This window comes from Protomyctophum parallelum (assembly GCF_964188405.1).
Source record: "Protomyctophum parallelum genome assembly, chromosome: 11".
Classification (NCBI taxonomy): Eukaryota; Metazoa; Chordata; class Actinopteri; order Myctophiformes; family Myctophidae; genus Protomyctophum; species Protomyctophum parallelum.
Window position 1 is genome coordinate 45517848 of NC_139707.1, and position 17786 is coordinate 45535633.

A 17786-nucleotide genomic window follows, 5' to 3' on the forward strand; every position below is an offset into this window, starting at 1 on the left:
ATGGATGTTGTATTTGCTGGTTCAAAATGTATAACATTGACGATGTGGTATTGAAGTGTAATTTTATTTCTGCCTCTTGGCCAGATCCCACTTGTAAAAGAGACGCAGCCTCAATGTGATTTTACTGGTTAAAATAAAGGTTAAATAAATAAAAAATAAAAGAGAGAGAGAGAGGGGAAAGCAATGCAAAAGTAAAATATGCACGTTTGTGCAACAAACAAAAGCTTTGTTGATTTCAGGAGGTTTGTAGAAGCTTTGTGTGCGTGCCGCCTCGTTGTTTGCACTTTGCAGTGCAAGCTGTGTGGAGATTATGGGGGCGGCCACGGGGGCGCTTTAGTTTGAGTTAGTTAGTCTGCGTCCGTGCAGAAAGGAATTAGTCACGTTCATTGTTAGATATATTAAATCTATCTACCTCCAGTCGACTGATAAGAAGAGAGAAACGGCCTGCCGGTAGCAGCTAAGTTTGCTTATTTGGCTGTAATAGTCTGCTGGGTGACTTGGAAATTATTTAACCAATTATGCACGGGAAACCCCTTTGGGTGTTTTAACTAAGCATTATGCTATACTTTAGCTATTGGAAAACAGCAGATCTACAAGCTCATAGTGCGCCACCGAGGGGCGCGCTTACGAGCTTGTAGGTCTGCTATTTTTGAAAAATCGTGAAAATGCGGCGCAAATCTTTGAATATATTATTCTTTCAGAGCGAACTTTTTTTTTTTCGACGTCTGGCCTAAATGGTTTAATAAAGTGGAACAAACGTTATCCTAATTCCCCAGTGTTTATCGGTAGGAGATTTAAAGGGCCATACCAACCATTGTTTTCTGCCACCGAAGCATTCATTATTTAAAATGAGTACTATATGCAAATACAGAATAGTTTCATCCAATGCAAGCCCTCCTCATTTTAATTGTCCTACTGCATGCCTGGTTTCCATTTAGTCCAGTCATTGAAATGCCAACCTAATTGACCTGAATAATGTTGTCAATGTCAGCTGAACAAAACGGTGTTCATAAAATCTAAAAGCCATTCATCTTTTCTTCAGAGACTATTTCCCTCATAGCAAGTAAACTGTGTTATTGATCACCTCTCTTGGAACGTTGTCAAATCTCTGCTACTCATAATACCACACCAAAATGAATGGAAAAGATTGGCTTCCTCAAAATACAAACAAACCACTTGTATGGCAATACAAGTGTCAAGTAATTGTGGTCAATAAGCCAGGCAGGGGCGGTATTGCCGTCGCTGTACCGCTCACTGTTGTGACGAAAAGAGAGCTGAGCCAGAAGGCAAAGCTCTCCGTCTACCGAGCAATCTTCGTTCCTACTCTCACCTATGGTCATGAAGTGTTCCTACTCTCACCTATGGTCATGAAGTGTTCCTACTCTCTCCTATGGTCATGAAGTGTTCCTACTCTCACCTATGGTCATGAAGTGTTCCTACTCTCTCCTATGGTCATGAAGTGTTCCTACTCTCACCTATGGTCATGAAGTGTTCCTACTCTCTCCTATGGTCATGAAGTGTTCCTACTCTCACCTATGGTCATGAAGTGTTCCTACTCTCACCTATGGTCATGAAGTGTTCCTACTCTCACCTATGGTCATGAAGTGTTCCTACTCTCACCTATGGTCATGAAGTGTTCCTACTCTCACCTATGGTCATGAAGTGTTCCTACTCTCACCTATGGTGATGAAGTGTTCCTACTCTCACCTATGGTCATGAAGTGTTCCTACTCTCACCTATGGTCATGAAGTGTTCCTACTCTCACCTATGGTCATGAAGTGTTCCTACTCTCACCTATGGTCATGAAGTGTTCCTACTCTCACCTATGGTCATGAAGTGTTCCTACTCTCACCTATGGTCATGAAGTGTGGGTCATGACCGAAAGAATCAGGTCGCGAATACAAGCGGCCGAAATGAGTTTTCTTCGACGGGTGGCAGGCATCTCCCTTAGAGATAGGGTGAGAAGTTCAGTCGCACGAGAGAGAGACTCGGAGTAGAACCGCTGCTCCTTCGCCTGGAAAGGAGACAGCTGAGGTGGTTCGGGGCATCTGGTTAGGATGCCTCTCGGGCGCCTCCCTAGGGAGGTCCTCGACGCACGTCCCACTGGGAGGAGACCCCGGGGCAGACCAAGGATCACGTCCCACTGGGAGGAGACCCCGGGGCAGACCAAGGCGCAGTTGGAGGAAACACGTCGACTCACTGGCCTTGGAACGTCTCGGAATCCCCCAGGAGGAAGTCACTAATGATGCTCTGGAGATTGAAGTCTGGAGCTCTCTGGTGGAGCTGTTGCTCCCGCGACCCGACTACAGATAAGCGGTTGAAGTGGGATGGATGGAAGCTAGGCATGACCAGACAGCCAGCATCGTCCTGTTTTACCCACTTAAACCGCCTAGACTTAGTAAACACATTTTTTTACATCTACACCATAGGCTTTGTCTTTGTCAAAAGGCAGAAATTCTTTGTCTGAAATGAGGCTGCTGGCTGCCAGCGGTATTGCAGCTGTTCGTACTCCAAACAGAGACCGACATACATAGGCCTACACGCAATTAAGAGCTTTGCTTGTATCTTAAAAGTAGTTCCAGGACAGAATTTTTTGTTTTTTAAGTGGTGCAACCACTTCCTTAACCGTCTTCCTGCCATTGCCGAAGCCCTTCGGCAATTGAAGCATTAATTTGATATTAACGCTTGCTGCCATTGCCGAAGCCCTTCGGCAATTGCTCTTTTATAGTGCTTATGATTGATCAAGCCATAATGCTACTCACGTTAGCCGGTTAGCTAGCAGTGCTGTTAGCACTGCACTGGATCGTTCATATTAATTCACCGTCGCCATAAGAATCCATTCTATCCGTTTCTTTCAATCGCCTGTATCTCCTATTCCTTGTCCCAGATGGCATTTTTGGTCAAAACAGCGTTTCTTTGACGGCACGAGCCGACGTTGTGGAGTGCTAAAATGTACCGGCATGATTCGATCATGTAAACAAAGGTTGTCTTGGCAACGTAAAGCTGGCAGGGATAAGCTCACTTCCGGTTGAGGCAAAATGTGGCTTTTCAAAATAAGAGCTCAAATTAAAAAAATGCTGGCATGAATTAGGTCCTAATTTCTCAATAAATGGCAGCAGTAAAAGGGTTAAGTGACTATGTGTGTGTGTGGGTAAGTGTGTGCAGGCTGGGTGGGTGCGTCTGAGCACGAAAACAAGCATGGTTGTTTTTCACCACCTGTGCGCAACCTACTGTAACACACACGCACAAACACACACGCACATTAGTTATTAACTATATAGTGATTTTGGGTGTGCCAGTACAGTACAGTAGAGGGACCCCCCCCCCACACACACACACACAGTAACTCTGTCATTTCTCAACCGTTTCGGATGCGGGGCGGCTCGCCGGAATCGGGCCGGCACCCTGGGTGTGTTCCTGTAGGTCTGGAACCCCCCCCCCCACACACACACACACACACACACACACACACACTCCCTGGGGACCCCCACTTACTGCACCACTTACTTCACACGGGTGTGATTTTTTTTTTCTTTTTTTTTTCACTTAATTTTTATTGAAGGAAGAACAGACAAGAAAAAAACAACTGACAAGACTATACGGAAAGAAAAAGAAAAGAAAAAGACAAAAAGTAAAAGCTGCATTTTTCATATTGCAAAAAACATTCAATGAAATCCTATTGCAATATCGCTATAGGCTGAGAGAAGAGATTCCACTTTTCCCACTTTTTATAGAATTTATCCTCTTGTAGTCTAAGTATGAATGTTAGTTTTTCCATAGCATACAGTTCCTCAATAATGTCCATCCATTGATCTTTCGTTGGTGGGTCCTGTTATGGCACCAGCGTCGTGTGATTGCTTTTTTACTTGCTGCTAAGAGGATCTTGATTAAATATTTATCCTGTATTAGAAACTCTTCAGGGATATTTCCCAACAGTAGAAAAGGAACAGACAGAGGTATCTCAAACCACAGAATGGTCTCCAAGGTGGAGTGGATGGGTGTGATTTTTTTTTAATGTTTTTTTGTCCTTCCATGTTCTCTCCAAACAGAAGGACTGCGAGGCCCGCTGTGCGGAGGACCAGTTCCGTTGCCATAACAACCTGTGCATCTCTCTGAAGTGGCTGTGTGACGGTCAAGAGGACTGCAAGACGGGAGAGGACGAGAGGAACTGCCAGGGAACAGGTATATATATATACTTAACCCATTCTGACCTGAGATCAGATTCATACGAGGTTTCCACTGGACAACACACTGGTCTGATTATAACCCGTTCTGACCTGAGATCAGATTCTAAAAAAATGTCAGACGTTCTTCGATTTTTCAAAAAATAGCAGACCTACAAGTTTGTATCGCGCCACTCGGTGGCGCGCTATGAGCTAAATATGAGCTAATAGCTAAAGCATGACATGATGCTAACACCAAAATGGGTTCCCGTTCAGAATGGGTTAAACATTGTTATAATTTAGCTATTGAAAAATAGCAGTTCTACAAGCTCATAGCGCGCCACCGAGTGGCGCGCTATGAGCTTGTAGATCTTGTAGGTCTGCTATTTTTGAAAGAATTGTGAAAATGTGGCCCAAATGTTTGAATATATTCTTTCAGAGCGAACGTTTTTAGCTCAAATCTTTGCTTCTGGGGGTGTCCATGGAATTACATACTGTATTTCCAGATGTGGGGTCGGCAGCCAATTACACATAATCTTTGGGGTTCTTGACATGAAATATTGAGAACCACTGATATTGAGACATGAGGTTTTTCAGAAAAAATAAATAAAAAAAGATATTTTAAAAACTTCGACGTCAGGCCTAAATGGGTTAATATACTTCACACCCAAGGCCTTTCAACTTCTCCCGAAGAAAGCTGCAGCTTTTGGAAAGTGAAGAATTCATGAACTTGAAATTGTTGGAGCCTATCAAAAGTTTTCAGCTCCTGAAGGCTTGTGTGTTTTTTTTTTCTTTCCTTTAGACATTTATCTCCCCCCTTCTCCTATCTTAAATAATATAAACCCATTTGACAGTCCTGTGCGTACACGAGTAGTAGTAACTGTTTTGCCATTCAACTTTTTGGAACTCCAAACCAGCGCCCATGTGGTGGGTTGAGGTCTTTAGAAGCCTTAACCCATTTTCGGCGGGAACCCCTTTTGGTGTTAGCATCATGTTATGCTTTAGCTATTGAAAAATTGCAGATCTACAAGCTCATAGCGCGCCACCGAGTGGCGCGCTACGAGCTTGTAGTTCTGCAAAAAATAAATAAATCGAAGAACGACTGACATAGAAACATAGCTTTTTTCAGAAAACTGTCAGGATGTAGAAGACATTTTTAGAATCTGATCTCAGGTCAAAATGGATTAAATAATAGAAAAATAGTTTCAAAGAACCCATTTGACAGTGCGTACACGAGTGTAGTAATCGTCGCCATTCAACTTTTGGAACTCCAAACTAGTGCCCTGTGGTGGGTTGAGGTCTTTAGAAATCAGCCTTAAGTTAGTTATCCCATGCCAAGACAATTATAGCTGTGGAGGTGTGGTACCCCGTTACAGTATAGTGACTGTACCTACTGTTGTGCTGCTCGACCACTACTCTGCCCCGAGACGGGGCTGGGATGATTTGTTTTGTGGCCTGCACCACTAAAGCACTTTATTCAGCAGCAGGTTACACTCAGCACGCTCTCTCTCTCTCTCTCTCTCTCTCTCTCTCTCTCTCTGGCCTGGGGGAGGAGGAGGGGGGGGGGAGGTGGTTGCAGTGTCACATTCTCAGCTTGAAATGACCTCGATAGTGGGGTAAAAATGTTCTGTCCACTTTCCAGTAAAGATTAAATCGACTTCCCCCGGGGTGATTTTCAGCTGATGGTCACACTGTGTATGTGAGTTAATCTTATAATCACTTGACCACCATCATATACTGTACCTATTCCTCGGGGAACGTTCGCCAAAGAAACTTAAATACGGGTCGCATTGTACGTTAATGTAATATCGCCTATTTTTTGGCGACAGGATTTTGTGAAAAAAGCAATATGAGTACTTACAGGTCTGTTTGAAATGCAGTAGTTCTCAACCTGTGCGTCCAACATGCTTTTAGGGGGGGTCCCAGATGACAGTGAAGTGACAATTTAAGGACTTTTAAATACAGACTTTGTTATACAAAAAAGATCTATGGAAATCTATGAAAGATCTATGATCTTGCAGATCAGGCCATTTTGAGAACCCCTGGGTTAACCCATTCTGGGCGGGAGAACCCCTTTAGGTGTTTTAAGCATTATGTTATACTTTAGCTGTTGAAAAATAGCAGATCTACTATTTTTGGGAAATCGTGAGAATGTGGCGCTTCTGGGCGGGGTCCCTGGAACTACATATTTTCAGATGGGGGGGGGGGGGGGGGGGTCTGCGGCCAAATAGAGATAATTCTGGGGGTCCTTGACATGAAAAAGGTTGAGCACCACTGACACAGAAACATGGGTTTTTCTGAAAACTTTTTTAGGATTTAGAAGACTTTTCTTTTTTTAGAATCGGCCTCAGTCCAAAATGGGTTAATATGCCACCTGGATGTGTGATGTGTTCATATAGGATGTGTGTGTGTGTGTGTGTGTGTGTGTGTGTGTGTGTGTGTGTGTGTGTGTGTGTGTGTGTGTGTGTGTGTGTGTGTGTGTGTGTGTGTGTGTGTGTGTGTGTGTGTGTGTGTGTGTGTGTGTGTGTGTGTGTGTGTGTGTGTGTGTGTGTGTGTGTGTGTGTGTGTGTGTGTGTGTGTGTGTGTGTGTGTGTGTTCCGTCCCCAGTGGTCCCGTCCTGCTCGCTCAACGAGTATGTGTGTGCCAGCGGGGGGTGCGTGTCGGCCAGCCTGCGGTGTGACGGCCATGACAACTGCCTGGACGGCTCGGACGAGGTCAGTACACACAGACCGCTCTACAGCGTTGTTTTAGACGGCTCAGACGAGGTCAGTACACACACACCGCTCTACAGGGCTGTTTTGGACGGCTCGGACGAGGTCAGTACACACACACCGCTCTACAGGGTTTGTTTTGGACGGCTCGGACGAGGTCAGTACACACACACCGCTCTACAGGGTTTGTTTTGGACGGCTCGGACGAGGTCAGTACACACACACCGCTCTACAGGGCTGTTTTGGACGGCTCGGACGAGGTCAGTACACACACACACCGCTCTACAGCGTTTGTTTTGGACGGCTCGGACGAGGTCAGTACACACACACCGCTCTACAGGGTTTGTTTTGGACGGCTCGGACGAGGTCAGTACACACACACACCGCTCTACAGCGTTTGTTTTGGACGGCTCGGACGAGGTCAGTACACACACACCGCTCTACAGGGTTTGTTTTGGACGGCTCGGACGAGGTCAGTACACACACACACCGCTCTACAGGGTTGTTTTGGACGGCTCGGACGAGGTCAGTACACACAGACCGCTCTACAGGGTTGTTTTGGACGGCTCGGACGAGGTCAGTACACACACACCGCTCTACAGGGTTGTGTTGGACGGCTCGGACGAGGTCAGTACACACACACCGCTCTACAGCGTTTGTTTTGGACGGCTCGGACGAGGTCAGTACACACACACACCGCTCTACAGTGTTGTTTTGGACGGCTCGGACGAGGTCAGTACACACACACACCGCTCTACAGGGTTGTTTTGGACGGCTCGGACGAGGTCAGTACACACACACCGCTCTACAGGGTTGTGTTGGACGGCTCGGACGAGGTCAGTACACACACACCGCTCTACAGTGTTGTTTTGGACGGCTCGGACGAGGTCAGTACACACACACACCGCTCTACAGTGTTGTTTTGGACGGCTCGGACGAGGTCAGTACACACACACACCGCTCTACAGGGTTTGTTTTGGACGGCTCGGACGAGGTCAGTACACACACACCGCTCTACAGGGTTGTGTTGGACGGCTCGGACGAGGTCAGTACACACACACCGCTCTACAGGGCTGTTTTGGACGGCTCGGACGAGGTCAGTACACACAGATCTGCTATTTCCAGCATGCAACCAAGTGTAAAATGACTTGGATCTCTTGTCCACTAGTCCCCTTCCTAGCATTTTATAGTCTATATTTTAGGTGTTGACGAAATTGCCAATACATTTAGTTTTAGTCATCATAGCTTAGCTTTCATTTAGTTTCCATTTGGTTTTTGTCAGTTAAAAAAGGTAGTCGACGAAAACAACATTGCCACTCTTGTCACAACCTCATCTTCAATGTACACCGTTCATAGTTCTTCTGCCGCTCATAATGTACACCGTTCATAGTTCTGGTCATTTTAATATTGTATGAGAGCCTGACAAAACCACTCGGGGTTAAGATACAGTGAGCACAGCCTTAGACCTACTGGATTAGAGTAATAGTGACCTGCTCCAACCGTATGTGCCCAGAAGGTCACTGAGATCCACATCACAGGCTTTGCTGGTTGTTCCTCAGACAAAACGAATAACCAAAGGCGATCATGGAGCCTTTGCAGGTTTTGCCCCCTAGGCTATGGTGGAATGAGCTCCCACTCCACCTTAAAGGGACACTTAAAAATATATGTTAATGACATTTAGGAGCTTTAGAACACTTTCCTGGGGGTCTTTATGTGTGTAATATGTGGTTTTAGATATTTTAGATTGTATCAGTGAGCCCAGTGTCTCTGATGTCATGGACACTGGTCTCACTTACTTCCTGGACTACATGTGTACTCAGTAAGACAGACCTCCCCTATCCACAAGGAGGAGCAGTGCACCAAAGCTTTTTGGGAATTGTAGTCCAGGAAGGAAGTGAGACCAGTGTCCATGACATCAGAGACACTGGGCTCACTGCTACAATCTAAAATATCTAAAACCACATATTACACACATAAAGACCCCTATATATTTTCTTCCAAAAAGGGTGAAGTGTCACTTTAAGAACTGTGGATTCTGTGGACATTTTCAAAGGACTGTTGAAAACTTTATTTTAACTCTGCTTTTTCTATTTTGTCTTACTTTATTAGTGATTTAGTTCTTGACTTGTTTTATTGACTATTGACTTGTTTTAATTGTATTGTTGTTAGAGCACTTTGTGACTGTAATTTGAAAGGTGCTCTATAAATAAACTTTACTTACTTGCATACGGTACATGCTCAAATTAGTTTTAGCTTTTGTTTCTCAAATACATTAAAATCAGACCCGTGTGTGTCCAGTGGAAACCTCGTATGAATCTGATCTCAGGTCAGAATGCGTTAAACTAAATGGAGAGACCCCGGTGCGTGTTCGTGATCAGTTCTAGGTTCCACGCATGGTTTTTACTGTGGACCATCTCAATGGCCAGGTCAAACCAAAGAATATAGAAATGCCTCCCTGCTTGGCACTCAGCATCATCGGGGTAAGTCCCTGTGACATGAATCTGTGGGTGTGTCTAACAGAGGTACCTTTTATAACTGATATAGGTGTCATTTTGAGATTGAGGGAACACAGCTATGGGACTCCACTGGAGCATCATGGCATGTTGATGTCCAAGCTGCCTCACGCTACAGAAACAGGAGATAGGCTCCACATCATAAGCTTTATTTGAACTAAAGTATACAGTTGAGGGGTTTTACAAATAATAGAACGCCGGTAGAGATTAGACACGGACTGTGACTCAGGAGTAAAATTACAGATAAAAAAAATAATTAAAAACTGTTTGCAATCTCGAGTAAAAGGGATTAAGAACACATGGCTTGGGCACCGTACCGTTAGTCCCCAAGGCTTACTTACTTCAAAAACGGAAAGCCTTTCCCCACGATTACATAAAACTAATATGCAGGGTCTCCGGTCCACCATAAGGGGGGTTTACGTGTCTAACTTACTAACTGTGGACGATGTGGTCCAACACGTCGTCACCCTGTAAAGAGGACCCTGTGTTGCTGAGGCTGACATGTGTTCCCATGGCGACAGATTGGCTGCGTCAAGGAATGCAAGGAGGACGAGTTCCTGTGTCTGAACCGCGCCCACTGCATCCCCCTGCGCTGGCGATGCGACGACGTCTTCGACTGCGTGGACCACAGCGACGAGGACAGCTGTAGCCACGGTAACGTACACTCTCAGAGCTACAGACCCACAAAGGGTACATTTGGTTCCTAACCACAAGTAAGACGCGCAAACGCGGAAGCGAACGCAGCTCGTAAATGGCAATAACAACAATTAGAATAAATTACATACTTTTTTAGGGTTTTCTTTTTAAAGTTCTCTTTTTTGTGTTTTTTTAAGATTTTATTTTTAAGTTAAGTTTTTTGAAGTTAAGTGTTTTTAAAGTTTTTTTTTAAGTTAAGTTTTTTCTTTTTCATTTTAAGTTAAGTTTTTTTTTAAGTTAAGTTTTTTAAGTTAAGTTGTGTGTGTGTGTGTGTGTGTGTGTGTGTGTGTGTGAGAGTGCGTGCGTGCGTGCGTGTGTGTGTTTTGTGTGATACAGCTGCGCCCTCTGGTGGCGGGCGGGTGGTGTAACAGCGGGACAGACACACAGACAGACGGACACACAGACAGACATGATCTGCAGGGTCTCATAGTTAGTGCTCAGTGCGTTCGCAATCATTTAGCTGGGGACCCCCTGGAACTCCCTCAAGTACCCCTGGGGGTCCCCGGACCCCACTTTGGGAACCACTTGGCATATAGCATCCTGAATGAAGCTCAAAATGACGTTTTATTCCAAAGACTATGACTAAACTAAAATAGAAATTGTTCTGCCGAAAACAATAAAAAAAAACAATTAAACAATGAACTACCTGTGCAATTTCAGGTGCTTTATTCTGCCGAGCCGACGAGTTCATTTGCAACAACACCCTGTGTAAGCTCCACACCTGGGTGTGCGACGGCAAGGACGACTGCGGAGATAACTCTGACGAAGACGCCGACATGTGCGGTAGGTTGAGAAAAATTTAATGCGCTCTTCTTTAGAAAAGGGTGTGTTGGATCTCATTACTTTTCCATTTCCTGCGGCGTCATGACTCATTGTGAAGGTGTCGGATTGTTAAAAAAACCTTGCGCTGCCCTCAAAAACCTTTTTCTTTTCAGGAAATGGAAATGGAGAAACTGTGTTCCGAATGGATCCAATGTATTTGGTATTTTTAGTCTCAAGTGCCTGTTATTAAGACTTTTTTGGGGGGGGTTACATTTTCGAAAAACCCACACAGACAGACTTTCACACTTTCAACCTATAGCGTCTCTACTTTTGCGTAAAGTGTAAAAGTGTAAAAGTAGTGCATTAATTTAGGGAAACAGATTAAAACATTAAACATTGTTGTTGTCGGGTGGAAACCTATACGGAGCGGTCAAGATATTATCATCACCGCGACTGACGTAATGGTGTCGTTTTCCAACCCTTTAAAAACTACACTGGGGTGAAGAAAATCTCCTGAATGCTGCCTTTCCGGCATGGCATGGAAAGGATGTGTGTGCATTTCTTTCACCATAGTAATAAATGCTGCATTCGTGGTCTGGAGAGGGCAGTTGTTTTACAGACGGGGTAAAAGGGCAAGGGGCTGAAGCCCCCTTTGATGTCTATGGCCTCACTCATACCTTTGCATCTAGCTTACAACATTGTTGGATGCTAGATGTAAACAAAGGGTAAGTGTCATGGCCGCGCCAATGCATTTCCAATGGAAGTCACATGGTCTGACACAACATTTTTGTTGTACGGCTTCCGGCTGTGTTTTGACCCCCTCGTCCCCCTCATACAACACAAATGTTGTGTCAAACCATGTGACTCTCATTGGAAATGAATTGGGACGGCCGTGACACTTATGGGTCAACAAGTCTAATGCATCGGCTGTACAACAATCTGTTGTGCGGGTGTGAGTGAAGCCTACGTTGTTTTTCCTCCCCCAGCCAAGCTCCCCTGCCCGCCCACACGCCCGTTCCGTTGTAGGAACGAACACGTGTGCCTGAGGATGGACCAGGTGTGCAACAAGGTGGACGACTGTGGCGACAACTCTGACGAGGAGGAGTGTGGTGAGTACCCCCCCCATCAGTGTACTGTATAGTCTTATCTTCAATGAATGAATGAATGAAAAATTATGGAGGGGAAAGGAACTGGTTGGAATAACGTGTTCCTGCCACAGCGCGCTATACGTCCAACCAGGGAAACTCCCCCCTGTCAGGTGTAAAAGGAGCAACCTGGACACTCAGGCATGAAGGAAGCATGAGTTCAAGTCCGTTTGCTCTCCCCCTTGTCCCCCATATATGGGGACTAGGTTGGTGGAGGGTGTGTAGAGCCCAGGATCACATTAGATGATTGACACAGGGGTGAAAAATGGGTTACAAAATCGTGGGATAAAAAATATATATAAAAAGAAAATGAATGAATGAACTTTATTCCGAACATGATAAAATTAGAAAAAAAGTCAAAGAATTAAAATAAGTGCAATATAGAAACAAATAAAATAATATTCCCAAAAAAATAAAAAAATAAACAAGCCTAGTATAATTATTTGTCTTTTTTTTTTTTACTTTTATATGTTCGGAAAGGAGTAGGGAGAAGTAATAAACGTAAATAACCCTACCCCTTTATAACTTATTACAGCATCATCGCTTGACGTCAGTATATAAATACCATCCAACATGGTATAAACTAAATAAAATAATTCACAACAGAGACATTAAGTACATTAAATTATGTAATAGTGTAAGTATATATATATATATTAGAGCTTGGACTCGATTAAAAAAATTAATCTAATTAATCAGAGGCTTTGTAGTTAATTAATCTAGATTAATCGCATTTTAATCGCATATCATTATTTCACCCAAGAACTGTGAGAGACATTTTTTCAAATGGATTTTGGTATAGTGAATCAATGAATAGTGAATACATAAGTTTAAGCAATAAAACATTGTTTTTGTAGTAATAGGGGTAATAATTATTTATTGAATAATTGCACACAACTGTGCTGTAATCCACGCTACCATCGGATAGCCTTTTAAATCCTATTTCCAATCCACGGGGACAAGCAAAGTGATCTCAGCGGCTTCCCCCAGTCTGGTGAACTGTCTGCGGTGTCTGGTGGTGTTATTGTCTGAAGAGGACACGGACACTTGGTGCGCAGGTCCGTCTGAAAACTGTCCAGTGACAACGTTCCGCGGTGATTTTTTTTTTTTTAATGCATACATTTTTCTGTAGTTAATTAATCACAATTAGTCCCGGCCCTAATATATATATATATATACATACATATTTATAAACATAATCTATCTATGTATGTGTTATGTTTTGTTGTTAATCTCAATCTGTGAAGTAACTAAAGGTATCCTCTATACATGTATGGGAGTAAGTATAAAGTATGTTTTATATATTTATATGTTTTCGCCGGCAAATTTTATCCCCTACTCGACCATCAGAAATCCCAGTATAGTAGCTGGAGCAGGCTATTCATTTATTATGCATGTGTAACGTAACGGTAAAGTACCTAACGAAGTACAGTATGTGAATAATACACATTTACTTGTGTTATACTCTCTCCACCACTGCTTAACCCATTTAGGCCTGAAAAGAATGTCTTCTACATCCTGAAATACCTATATTTCTAGGCCTATATCACTCATATTTCATGTCAAGGACCCCAAAAATGATCTGTAATTGGCCGCCGACCCCCATCTGAAAATATGTAACCCCTCAGAAGCAAAGATTTGACTTAAAAAACGTTCGTTCTGAAAAAATATATTCCAAATTTGAGGCACATTTTCACGATTTTTTCAAAAATAGCAGACCTACAAGCTCGTAGCGCGCCACCGAGTGGCGCCCTACGAGCTTGTAGATCTGCTATTTTCCAATAGCTAAAGCATAACATAATGCTAACAGCAAAAGGGGTTGTGAAAACATTTGACTATATACATCAGAAAGTCCAAAGGCCATGTTTTTGTGTTTGTTTATTTATTTATTTGTGTGTTTCAAAGTGCAGGCATAGCTGGACATGTGTAGCCCTGCAGCGCATGACGCCTCACAGATGGGTCCCCCCCCCCCCCCCCCCACCTTTCAAAGTCAAAGAAGTGTGTCTGTCCTTGAATGTTGGCCATTGAACCAGTCCTCCCCTTCCCCCCTTTATGAAAACCGTCTCAAAAGAATTTCAAAGGAGTGCTCTTCCTTTCATGCTGTCTTTATTGTCCTCGCCCCTGGCTGGGGGTACCCTCCCCTCCCCTCCCCTCCTCTCCCCTCCCCTCCCCTCCCCTCCCCTCCCCTCCCCTCCTCTCCTCTCCTCTCCTCTCCTCTCCTCTCCTCTCCTCTCCTCTCCTCTCCTCTCCTCTCCTCTCCTCTCCTCTCCTCTCCTCTCCTCTCCTCTCCTCTCCTCTCCTCTCCTCTCCTCTCCTCTCCTCTCCTCTCCTCTCCTCTCCTCTCCTCTCCTCTCCTCTCCCTCTCCCTCTCCCTCTCCCTCTCCCTCTCCCTCTCCCCCTCCCCTCCCCTCCCCTCCCCTCCCCTCCCCTCCTCTCCTCTCCTCTCCTCTCCCCTCCCCTCCCCTCCCCTCCCCTAAGCGTATATACTGCAATGTAGAAATACTCTGTTACAAGTAAAAGTTCCAGAATTCTGAATGTACTTATATTGAACATAGCAGATCTACAAGCTCACAATGTGTTGCGTTGCGACGCATTGTGAGCTTGTAGATCGTCTATTTTCAAATGGCCGAAATGTATATAGGGTTGAAGTGGTTAATGTATGTTGTCTAATCTAAAATCGCCAAAGTAACTAGTAACTAAAGTTTTCAAATAATTGTAGTGGAGTAAAAGTACACATTTTGGCTCTGAGATGTAGTGGAGTAGAAGTAAAAGTACTGGAAGTTGGAAATACTCAAGTAAAGTGCAAATACCTCAAAATTGTACTTAAGTACAGTACTTAACCCATTCTTTACGGGAACCCGTTTTGGTGTTAGCATTACGTTATGCTTTAGCTATTTAAAAATAGCAGATCTACAAGCTCATAGCGCGCCACCGAGTGGCGCGCTATGAGCTTGTAGGTCTGCTATTATTTTTTTTATCGAAGAACGACTGACATTTTTATAGAATCTGATCTCAGGTCAGAATGGGATAATCAAACCAGTGTGTGTCCAGTGGAAACCTCGCATGAATCTGATCCCAGGTCAGAATGGGTTAAGTAAAAGTACTTAGTTATACTTTCCACTACTGGTTAACTTTACACATCTGCTCTTGGTGTGTGTGTCTTGGTGGCGGGTTGGGAGCAGAGGTGGCGGCCGGCAGACCGCGGCCCTGCGGCAAGACGGAGTTCACCTGCAGCAACCAGCGCTGCATCCCCGCCCCGCTGCAGTGCGACCTCTTCTCCGACTGTGGGGACGGAGGCTCCGACGAGCAGGACTGCAAGGCCTGTACGTACTGACTGATTGATTGACTGACTGATTGATTGATTGATCGATTGATTGATTTATTGATGATGGGCGGCGGTGGCTCAGGGGTAGAGTGCCTGGATGGTAACCGTAAGGTTGCCAGTTCGAACCCGGGCTCCCCCAGAGTTAGTGTCGAAGTGTCCTTGAGCAAGACACTGAACCCCTAATTGCTCCCGATGTGCTGGTTGGTGCCTTGCATGGTTTCCGCTGCCATCGGTGTATGAATGTGTGTGTGAATGGGTGAATGTAATGCACAATCTCTGTAAAGCGCCTTGGATAAAGGCGCTATATAAATGCACCATTTACCATTTTATTGATTGATTGATTGATGGAAATATGTATTAACAGTTTGCAGAATTACAGTACATTTCAAGCACAAACTCAATACAAAGACTGTTATGACTGAGTGGACGACCCCAATTAAGCATTACACTACGAGAGGGTCCACCTTGTTCAATTCATTAAAAAAAAATTAGAGACGTACAAATAGACACTTCTATATACCGGTATAGTCAAAGAACAGAACAGGAATTCATCATAAAGGAGGTAAAAAAGGGAAAAGAAACATATGGGGGAAGAATTCCGATTTTACGGGGGCCAGTTTCGAATCGCCGCCGTCCGTAGGTGCCCTTTGAGAGCGGTTTTGAAGGAGTCAAGGGATTCGCGTGTCTTAATGACCGTTGGTAGGGCGTTCCACATTTTGGTGGCATGGGAGCGAAAATAATTTAGTCCCTTTGTTTGTGCCCGAATCTGGGTTGTACAGTACACGGTTTGTTGAACTCCCTCTGGTGTTGTGGGTGTGGACTTCGTTAATCCATTCTGTACGGGAACCCCTTTTGGTGTTATAGCATTACGCTATGCTTCAGCAATTTAAAAATAGCAGACCTACAAGCTCGTAGCGCGCCACCGAGTGGCGCGCTACGAGCTTGTAGATCTGCTATTTTCGAAAAATCGAAGAGCGACTGACGTAGAAGACATTTTTTTTAGAATCTGATCTCGGGTCAGAATGGGAAAACTGTCAGGATGTAGAAGACATTTTTAGAATCTGATCTCAGGTCAGAATGGGTTAACATAGTAGTAGTCTATAGTCACCCCTCCCCAGCCCCCCCTCCCCGGCAGGAGTCCGCATATTAAAGTCCAGTCGGAAGCAGATCAAACAACAACAGCGGGTAGAAGAAAAATATATATATTATGCCCAGACACCCATCTGTGCTGTTATCGTGGAAAGCCAACAAAGCAATAGGCCCTGCATTGTATATCATGTTGTGATGTTTGTGCTTATCCCATTCTGACCTGAGATCAGATTCATACGAGGTTTCCGCCGGACACACACACTGGTCTGATGAACCCATTCTGACCTGAGATCAGATTCTAGAAATGTCAGTCGCTCTTCGATTTTTCAAAAATAGCAGACCTACAAGCTCGTATCGCGCCACTCGGTGGCGCGATATGAGCTTGTAGATCTGCTATTTTTCAATAGCTAAAGCATAACATGATGCTGACACCAAAATGGGTGCCCGGTCAGAATGGGTTATTTATGGTAATATATGTATGGCCATGCATGAAGTGTTGTGTGTACCGTATAAAATGAGATGATGGCCCTGGTTGGTCTTTCCCCACACATCAAACGGGAGGAGCCGTTCCCCGTGCATGCCAGGAGGGGTAGACGACGACGTAGTGATTCAAAGTACAAATATATTATGTCTTCTTAAAATTCCAGTTTCCAGCGGAGACGTATGTGGAAAGAAAACGAACCCTTGTGGAGAGGACGCGGTTTGCAATCAAACAAACGCGAATGCCATATGCCAGTGCAAAGCTGGCTTCAAGAGGAACCAAAAGACTGGCCAGTGTGAAGGTAGGTTGTACACCAATGCCCCCACCCCCGGTGTAACGGACAGATGCAGCCGTTTGGTGTCCCTTATCTGGCTGTATTCGTGGATTGCTTGCATTAGAGTGATTGATTGATTGATTGACTGACTGACTGACTGACACTTTGCCCATGATCGATCGATCATGGGCAAAGTGTTCCGTCTTGGATCAATTTAACTAACATGTTGAAGTTCCTATTTTATGAAAACTAGTTTTTCATGTAAAGTTGCCCGAGGGCCAAGGCTCCAAAAACAGTCAGCGATGCTTTTTGATGGTTTTTATTGCTCCAAACTCCAGCTCCAGTGCAGATATTCTCAACGGAAAAAATCAAACAACTAAAATAATACTGGCCAAAATACAAATAAAGAACTCAAAAATACTTAACGCTCAACGAAGGAAAAAGGAAAAATAACAAACTGCACTAGGCTATGCCCAAGACAGGGGCCCTAGCAGCTCTCTCACGGGTGTGTCAGCATGATGCCTGCCCGAGCCTAACTGACTAGCTCTGCCTGCAGTCTCCCCTTTATAGGAGAGGATCCTACCACCAACAGAGAAGCAATTAAATTTACCCAGCTTATCTACAAGC

General features: G+C 44.4%; 1 protein-coding gene across 1 annotated transcript in view; it reads left to right on the plus strand.

Moving 5' to 3' along the window:
* LOC310867033 (low-density lipoprotein receptor-related protein 1B-like) overlaps positions 1–17786 on the plus strand; it is a gene marked incomplete at its 5' end in the record, with an annotated part of 569593 nt that overhangs the window by 470912 nt on the left and 80895 nt on the right. Inside the window, 7 exon segments of the mRNA XM_083776826.1 lie at positions 4050–4182; positions 6771–6877; positions 9909–10041; positions 10744–10866; positions 11832–11954; positions 15173–15313; positions 17052–17186. Of these exon segments, the coding sequence (XP_083632952.1) occupies positions 4050–4182; positions 6771–6877; positions 9909–10041; positions 10744–10866; positions 11832–11954; positions 15173–15313; positions 17052–17186 (895 nt within the window).